The sequence below is a fragment of the Urtica dioica genome, chromosome 4 (assembly GCF_054948205.1).
Source record: "Urtica dioica subsp. dioica isolate 48M chromosome 4, U.dioica_male_clone48M_v1_H2, whole genome shotgun sequence".
Classification (NCBI taxonomy): domain Eukaryota; kingdom Viridiplantae; phylum Streptophyta; class Magnoliopsida; order Rosales; family Urticaceae; genus Urtica; species Urtica dioica.
Window position 1 is genome coordinate 19815463 of NC_142759.1, and position 8846 is coordinate 19824308.

The 8846-nt window shown below is 37.1% G+C and overlaps 2 protein-coding genes across 3 annotated transcripts; one reads left to right on the top strand and one right to left on the bottom strand.

Annotated features, from left to right (window-relative positions):
* Window positions 1-531: 531 nt before the first annotated feature.
* On the top strand, window positions 532-4533 carry UBP25 (ubiquitin-specific protease 25). 2 transcript variants are annotated; one of them, XM_089613453.1, is made up of 9 exons: window positions 538-1094; window positions 1197-1644; window positions 1731-1806; window positions 1908-2000; window positions 2103-2189; window positions 2279-3027; window positions 3636-3764; window positions 4013-4140; window positions 4232-4533. In XM_089613453.1, exons 1-8 carry the CDS (start codon window positions 917-919, stop codon window positions 4119-4121), a joined length of 1869 nt encoding a protein of 622 aa, XP_089469579.1. In that variant the 5' UTR covers window positions 538-916; the 3' UTR covers window positions 4122-4140; window positions 4232-4533. The 2 variants fall into 2 exon arrangements, with proteins under 2 accessions (XP_089469580.1, XP_089469579.1); XM_089613454.1 differs by lacking the exon at window positions 4232-4533 and having other exon boundaries at window positions 532-1094; window positions 3925-4064.
* Window positions 4481-6000, bottom strand: LOC149401073 (RNA methyltransferase family protein). The gene is made up of 3 exons (XM_089613459.1): window positions 5273-6000; window positions 4907-5152; window positions 4481-4810 (listed from the first exon to the last, which is right to left on the bottom strand). The coding sequence occupies exons 1-3, from the start codon at window positions 5975-5977 to the stop codon at window positions 4679-4681; spliced, it is 1083 nt and encodes a 360-aa protein (XP_089469585.1). The 5' UTR covers window positions 5978-6000; the 3' UTR covers window positions 4481-4678.
* Between the last annotated feature and the right edge of the window lie 2846 nt (window positions 6001-8846).

Genomic DNA, 8846 nt, shown 5'->3' on the forward strand with positions numbered 1-8846 from the left:
TAGTGATTGGTAAAATATATATTAATATTTATAAGTGATAATTATTTATATAAAATGTAATTAATAATAATAATAAGATATATTTTGTTATATAAAAAATATATCAAAGTGGGTGTCTATAGAATGTAAAAAATAAATTATAAATTTTGGTGACGTCAAAAAAATTATTTGATAAAAGCATATAGAGATAATTAGAATTAAAAGTTAGTGTAAGAGAAAAAAAAGTTAAGAGAGAGAAATTATAAACCAAAAACAAAAGCTACGTATAAAAGCTATAAATTGTAGCTTTTGGTTTTTTAGTTAAAATATTCAAAAACACTTTTTAGCTTTTAGAAAAAGCAATTTTATCAAACACTTAAATATGATTTAACTTTTAGAAAAAACTAAAATCAAGCTTAATAAGCTGAACCAAACATAGCCTATGATAGGCCAAGTGAGGAAATCCAAAAGTCTTGTTGACTTAATTAAGTAAATAAATAAATAAATAATAAAATGAAAACGAGGGGATTTAGTAGAGGAGTTATTTTTTTCTTTTTCTTTATTTCGAAAAACAAACAAATGCAAGTTTACAAATTACAAATACAAACCTTCCCCAAAGAAATTGCAGACACATTTCATCAAAAAAAAAAAGAAAAGAAATTGCAGACACACATTTTTATTTTATTTTTTAAACTTTCTGCGAGAGTGTTTATTCATTCAATACATATTTATTTGCGTAAATCTAGAGAGCGAGAAGGGAGAGAGAGAGAGAGAGAGAGAGAGAGAGAGAGAGAGATTGTTTGAGACGAAAAATAGCGAATCGTCGCGATTGAGTGCAGCTGCGTATGATGCGATCCAGGACGGCGGGGAAATCGGCGTCTTCCGATGCGTGGTGGCGATGCGGAGGAGCTAGGTTTAGGGTTTGTCTTTTGTGTTGATGGAATTGGAGATGAGTTGGGACGGAGCGAGTTTAGTGAGTCAGAAGCGGAAGAAAACTGGTCCCCTAGGGCTCAGAAACCTCGGAAACTCTTGCTACCTCAATTCCGTCCTCCAATGCCTCACCTACACGCCTCCTCTCGCCAATTTCTGCCTCAGGAAACTCCATTCCTCTCTCTGTAAGTCCTGTTTGTTTCCCTTCCCTACAAAGCTCGCTCGATTTCTTGGCCGGTGCGATTTCTTCAACGTTTCTGTATCGTTGTTGTTCGTCTTCTTCTTAGGCGACTCGTCGGAGGCGGAGCGAAAGCGCGACTGTCCGTTCTGCATCCTGGAGAAGAGGATATCCAAGTCTCTGAGCGCCGATCTGACTCTGGACGCGCCTGTAAAGCTTCAGAGCTGCCTGAGAGTGTTCTCGGAGCAGTTCCGGCTGGGGCGGCAAGAGGACGCACACGAGTTTCTGCGGTACGTGATCGATGCGTGCAACAACACTTGCCTGCGCCTCCGGAAGCTCCGACGGACTTCTCAGGCGACGTCGGTGGTCAGAGACATCTTCGGGGGTGCGCTTCAGAGCCAGGTGAAGTGTCTTTCCTGTGGCTCTGAGTCCAATAAGGTTGATGAGATAATGGATATTAGTCTTGATGTTTTACATAGCAATTCGCTCAAAGACGCTTTGCTAAGGTACTTCCAGGCCGAGGTTTTGGATGGAACCAATAAATACAGATGTGAGAGGTACTGCATGCATATAAGCTTTTGATTGGAACTGCTTAAGTTGATGTTTTTGCTTTCTGATTTCTGATGTCCGCTATCTCAAACAGTTGTAAAAAACTCGTGCCCGCGAGGAAACAGATGTCTGTTCTTCAGGCACCAAATATCCTTGTCGTCCAACTCAAGGTAGCCTTTTATCTAGTATATTCTTTTGAGAACTACAGTCATTTTCTCTCGCCAATCTTTTTTGTGTCTTAAGAACGGTGTTTGTGGGTTTTTCTTAACAGAGATTTGAGGGTGTTTTTGGTGGAAAAATTGACAAGCCCATTGCATTTGAAGAGTTTTTGGTGCTCTCGAGCTTCATGTGTAAAACAAGCAAGGTATGCTGGTCAATGTAGTTTCGGGAGCTATGCCAGCTCAGGTGTTTTCTGTAGTCATTTTGAGTATGTATCAACGTCTTTTAATTTATTTTACTGATTCAGGATCCACGGCCCGAGTATAAGCTGTTCGGTACCATTGTGCACTCGGGATTTTCACCAGAGTCTGGACATTATTATGCATATATTAAGGTTTGTTCATGCTTTGTTTAGACAGTGACCAGGGTAATAATGTTTATTTTACTCGTATATTAATCCTATCAACATGTTTTTCATTTTAGGATGCGATGGGGCGGTGGTATTGCTGCAACGATTCATTCATCTCTCTGTCAACTGTGCAAGAGGTGTTGTCGGAGAAGGTTTATATTCTTTTCTTTTCTCGGACCAACCAAAGACCAGGATCTGATATCTCTCCTGGTATCACCGTTTCCAATGGGGTAAAATCTCGAGAGTCCAATGGCAATGAAGCATCCAAAACCTTGAAGCCCGATCGTCCAATCAAGGGAGTGAATGCACAGCCATATGGACCTTCTCCTAGGCCGGTTGTGACAACTGTGTCTAAGCCCGACAAAGTGTCTGACAAAGTACCTTTCAGCGCACCTGTCAAGTTTAGCATTGCCGGTACCTCTAGTCCCAAAGGACCTTCGATTAGTAATGGAAAAAGCTCAAAAAAGCCGCCCGTGACAGTGAATGGAGATGCAAAAGAGACATCTCTGGAGAAAATTGAGAAATCAAAGTTGATTTATACAAACGGTATTATAAACAAGAGTCAGAATGGTAATGGTGTTTCCACTAATGGATCTGCTAATCATCGGTCAGGAATTATGAACGGCAGTAAAGTTGGCTGTACAACAAACGGGGAATTGATAAGAGAAGGAGGGGTTAATGGTAATCACCCGGATACGATTAACAGCACCGACTATCACGCTAAGATGTTGTCTGGGTCAAAACGAAAACCTCGGGAAAATTCTTGTGTTTTGTTGGCACAGGATGTCCGGTCTCGGGGAAAGTTAAAAGGGCTGAAGGATGAGTAAGTACACTATACCCTCTTGCTCATGTTTTAACATTTCATTGATCGATTCCTTGAGATGCGCTTTTCTTTGTCTTATTTTGCTTATTAGATACTTTTCAACTATCAACTCTCTTGTTTGGCATTTACTAATATTAGTTTAATATGTGGTCTAAGCTGATTCAAATGTGAATATTTTGAATCTACTCTTATTTAGATTATATATGTGATCCTTAGTTAGAAATACCGCTTCCCATTTATGAGGTTTCCATACAAATGCATTTATGTCTGTATTCCTTACTGCGAGTATTTCTCTCTCTGTATTTGTCTTGGGAGCCCTTTAGATTACATATCCTGTGAAATTTAGAAAAAATTGTGTCTTCATTTCTCTCTCTGTATTTGTCTTGGAGCCTTTGAGTCTTCACGTGGATCCTCTCGTGTGGTATATCGTGAGAAGCCTTTTAACTTTTACAGTGTAAATTTAATGCTGTTTGTAGTGGGCATGGATTCATTGTTTTTTTGTTCTTCTGTAATTTAGACATGTTTGAGATTGGTGTAGTGATTAACTAGTTAGGTTGCCGATATTAGTTTGTCTTACTTGCACTGTTTCTCCTCTTTTTGGTGTATAGTCTTGCACAGGAAGCTGCTTCAGTTTTGAAATCGTGTGGTTGGTCAGACAAGGTTTACAGTTTCATGAGGTCGTCAAGGAAGAGGTTATGTACTTCTCAGGACCCTCCGTTAACTACGGATGAACTAAGGTAAATTATTATATGGCTCTCTAATTATAATTTATCTGCAAACCCTCTAGTTTAATTTAACGAAAAAAAAGGTTTCCTCTAGATTCCCACTTGTGTGCTTATGTGCTCAATGCCAAGTCAAGGCTAAACTTGACTGATTTGAACTTTAAATTGGTTGCAGAACATAATTTAGCTTTGGTTTGGCTGCTCTTATTAGTATATCTACTCCCCTTTTTCTCTCTAACCGTATGTGAATACTGCAAATACAGGAACTTGTTGATAACGGATGCCAAGTCGGCATTTCTTTCACAAGTTCCAGAGTCTTTGAAAGGAGATTTAATCAAACGCCTTCAATCATTCGGCAGAGGAGAGAAATGAACAAACGGCAGTTCCCCAGGTTTCTCCATCAACTCTGCTTTTATTCTGCAGATTCATTATTTAGCATATTGCTTTCGTCGTCATGCTCATAATTCTCTTTCCAAACGCAGATATTTTTTTTGTGAGCATCTTCGGATAGTTTTGGCCACATAATCTCGCTGCGATGCGCCTTGTAAAATTGCCGGAAATGTTTGGCTGTCCTTTTTATTTTTGGTTACCAGAGGCTATTATGTGGTTTGTAATGGCAGAGAAGTGTGTCGGGAACTCTATTCATTCTGTAGGATTTTCTCTTTTTTGGCCTTAAATTTTAACCCTACAGTCCTAAATTTTGTGGATGTATTTAAAGAAACCCATCGGGATATTAGTATAGAAAATATATATACCAGTTGAGAGACCTGTCGAGTTTTGTTTAGCACTCGCATGGCACATTCGGGATTTCGCATTATAAAGTAACTTAACAAAAACAAGTTATCAGAGTCATAAGAAGCTAACAACAAATTTAGCTTCTTGATGATGCATTACGTAACGAGAAAAAAAGGCAACGCATGTTTGAGAAGTCATTGACGAAAGCCAGTGACAAATCTTTGAATACCAGCAAAATCAGACACAATTTTAACGTGACGAAAACAATCTCTGGTTTCAGTTTCCAAGTATTCCACGAGATGCTTGCATTGATGCTCACCGTTTGTCTGCAATCAATCGCATAGAAATAAGTTGGTTCTGATTTTATTTTTCAGGCACAGATTTATCAAAGTGAATGATAAACGGAGATGAGATGAGTTGACCTCAAAAGCAAAAAAACCGCCGGGTTTCAACATTGAAGAAGCTCCTGTGCAGAGCAGCATAAGATCGTCCATACCATTGACACCGCCGTCTAATGCCATGACAGGTTCGTGTTTTCCGACTTCAGCTTGAAGCCCCGAAATTTCGCCGCTCGGTATGTACGGCGGATTGCTTACTATTCCCGCCACTTTCCCTTCCATTCCTTTCAGCGGCTCAAACCAATTTCCTTGCCTCAACTCAATCACATCCTGTATTCTCATTCAATCATACTTGGGATATATGTATATATATATATATATATATATATATATATATATATATATATATATATATTTTAAATTATTAAGGAGAGAAAAGAAAAGACTGACCTGAAGATCATACCTCTGCACATTATAGCGCGCCACAGACAAGGCTTCAGGGCTCAAGTCGGTGGCTAAAACCCTCCCACGCCCTTTCAAAACCCTAGCCATCCCGATCGCGATCGCTCCGCTTCCAGTCCCCAAATCAGCCCAAACTCCTCCGTCTCTCAGCCTCTCGTCGGCCTCCACGGCTTCTCCGACGAGCTCCACCATCGCCTCCGTCTCCGGCCTCGGAATCAGAACTCCTTCTCCGACGCACAGAACCAAGTCTCTCCAGTGCTCGCACCCGACCACGTACTGAAACGGCCTTCTCTCTCCCACTCTCTGCTTCCACGCCGAGTACAGATCCTCCACGGTCGTTCTCAGCCTCGCGACGCCGGTGCTCTCGTCCTCCGACTCCACGGCGTCTTCGAGGAGCCACCGGAGCTCTCGCCGCAGGACAGCGGAGTCGGGACCGCCGTCGGAGTCGGCGAAGGATGTTCCGACGGAGGAGGCGAGGCGAGTCGCCCAGTCGCTCCATTTTCGAAGGTCCGATGCGGTGGCGGAGTGGATGGGAGGTCTCAGGAACAGAGGGACTTTGAGAGCCGATGAAGACGAAGACGAAGAAGAAGAGCGAATGGAGTGACGTGTTATTCGGATACGCGGTGGAGGCTTTGAGAATGGAGCTGAGACGCCAAATGCATATCTCAAACGTAGCCTCATCATCGTTTCCATTACTAATTCATTATTTCATACGACAACAATTTACAAATATACTGAATTGTGTTCAATCTCTTAATAACTTTGATGATAAAAAATTAGGGGAGTTTAGGGATACAAAAAAAAAAAAAAAAAAAAAAAAAACTGATGCAGCTTATTTAGATGTTAAAATTTTAGTATATTATCTAAAAATTCAGAAAATAGTTAAGTTAAGACTTAAGACAAGAATGCGCTATTATGAGAGACCAATGATTTAAATGCCGTTTCGAGCGTCTTGATTTACGAAAAACCGTCATGCCGACGGAAAATCTAACGGAAACAATGTGAAAAATGGCAAATAAAATGCCGTTTTCGACGAAAACCGACGTGTCGACGGAAAATAATGAAAATAATATGACAAAATAAACGAATATATATATATATATATATATATATATATATTTGTAAATATAGTCTAAATTTAATTTCAATTCAAACTCTAACGATTTCATTTCAATTCAAAATGTAACAATTTCAATTACAACTCTTAACAATTTCATTTCAATTCAAAATGTAATAATTTCAATTCAAATTCTAACGATTTCATATCAAACTCTAACGTGTTCATTTCAATTCAAAATGTAACAATTTCAATTCAAACTCTAACGATTTCATTTCTAGCATAAATGACAATTTCATTTCAATTCAAAATCTAACAATTTAAATTCAATTCAAAATATATAAATTTCAATTCAAAATCTAAGTAGATGTTATTTAAAGACATTAGCTTACTTAAAAATATAGAAATTAATTATTGAAAATATGATTTTTGAGTCGCCGGAAAAATGGTGGGTCGCCGGAAAAAAATGGTGGTTCTCCGGAACTCCTCAGAAAAAAATCTGAAAACAATATATGTGATAGATCGTCACAATACAAACAACATTAATGAAGGCGATTACATAAAAAAAAAATCAAATTTCAATTCAAAATCTAGTTTTAGGTTAACACACGAAAACAAAATCTGGAAATTAGTTCGCCGATTCTTCCGATATTTTGCTGAAATTGCACTCAGCCTTGTGGAAACGAAAGGAAAGGACCCGATTTTTTCCCCTCGAATGTCGTCGATTCTCCTTGATTATGTCAGCGTTTTGCTCTTTTAAATGAACGAAATTAGTCGGTTGATTTTGGCGCGAAAAATGTGTCGTTTCTCCGATAATTGGATGACAAAAGATGGAAAAACGACTTCTGTGAGTTCGCCGGCCGTTTTCACGACGAAAACGACAACGCCAGAGAAAATCGGAGATTTTCGGCAGCATTTAAATCATTGTGAGAGACATAGAAAGTTATGTTATATTTTGAATAATTAGGCTATAAAGAACTTTTGTATAAAATAGTCAATTTTAATTAATTCCTTAACAAAATAGTCATTTTATAGACTTTTGCATAGTAGAAAAAAATATACATTTTTATGTTCGGGCATATATTATTCCATTTTGAAACAGTAGTCGTACGTGATTTTGATCAATTTCTTTGGCTCATAAACTCAATTTTGGTCCATCAATCAATTTCAAAATTGTCTATTTTGATTTTCATCAAAATTGTCTTTATGTTCGTGAACCTGTTTTCCAAGGATTTCAAAATAATTAATTTATGTGTCCAAAATTTTAATCCACTATTATTTGAATGCATATACGAAACAATTTCAAAACTAATTCCATCATGGAAACCAGGCATTAAAATTTCAGAAAATTTAATCATGCTTTCAATTTTGTTAATCCAGTTTCGAAACACACAGTAAATAGAAAAAAAAAGATTAATTACAAAAACTTATTTTTTCAAGCAAAGTACATTATTTAAAATATTTAATCATGCCTTCAAAAAAATTTAATCCACTGCTATAATAAAAAAAAAGCATAGCTAAAAAACGAGTTATGGATCCCCCATCTAAATAGGCAACAAAATGAAAATATAGTGTCGGGCTCTTCTATTGCTACAAACTTTCGTTTTTTGTTTCTCTTTTATTTTTAGTATTAGCCTTCTTTGACCTAGTCATTTGCTACGAGAAGGGAACGAACTGTCAAAACATTTAATCCTGATTTCAAAGTATTTAATCCAATTTCTATAACAAACAAATAAGATGCTCAAAAAATTTAATCACCCCTTCAAAATTGTTAATCTAATCATAAAAACACACACAAAACTATTCAAAATCAAAACAAATCATTCAAAAATATTAATATTGTATTAAAAACACCCAAATCAAAGAAGTAGAAACAAGAATGAGAAGAATAAAAACAGATACAAAATGGTTCAAAAATATGAATCTTGTATAAAAAATAACCAAGAAGAAGAAGAAGAAGAAGAAGAAGAAGAAGAAGAAGAAGAAGAAGAAGAAGAAGAAGAAGAAGAAGAAGAAAAAGAAAGTTAAATTGGCAACACAGATCGACGGTAAAATTGGCAGTACAGATCGACGACGATGATGATGAAAATTGATGGCGACGGAGATCGATGACTACAACGAGTTCGAATGCGACGAATGCGGCAACATTTGGGCTAGGATTTTAATCTTTGGAATTTAGAAGTGTTTAGCATTTTAGGCTAGAGACAAATATTGAGGTCTGTCACTGTCAGAGAGTATTGAGATGTGAGTGAAGGAGTATTTTGGTGATTTTAAGATTTTTGGTTAATTTACCTCAACTTTAAAAAGTAGGCCAAATTTAAATTGACTAGATAGTTACATCACTACAATTTTAATTGAGTGTAATTATTTGACTGTTTCATATCGTTTCTTAAAAAACTATGAGTGAAATATTATTTTGTTTTAGTTTCATTTATTTAAAATGTTTTTCTCTTATTGCATCTATATAAAATAATTTTAAAGTTAAATAAGAATTTGTAATTTATA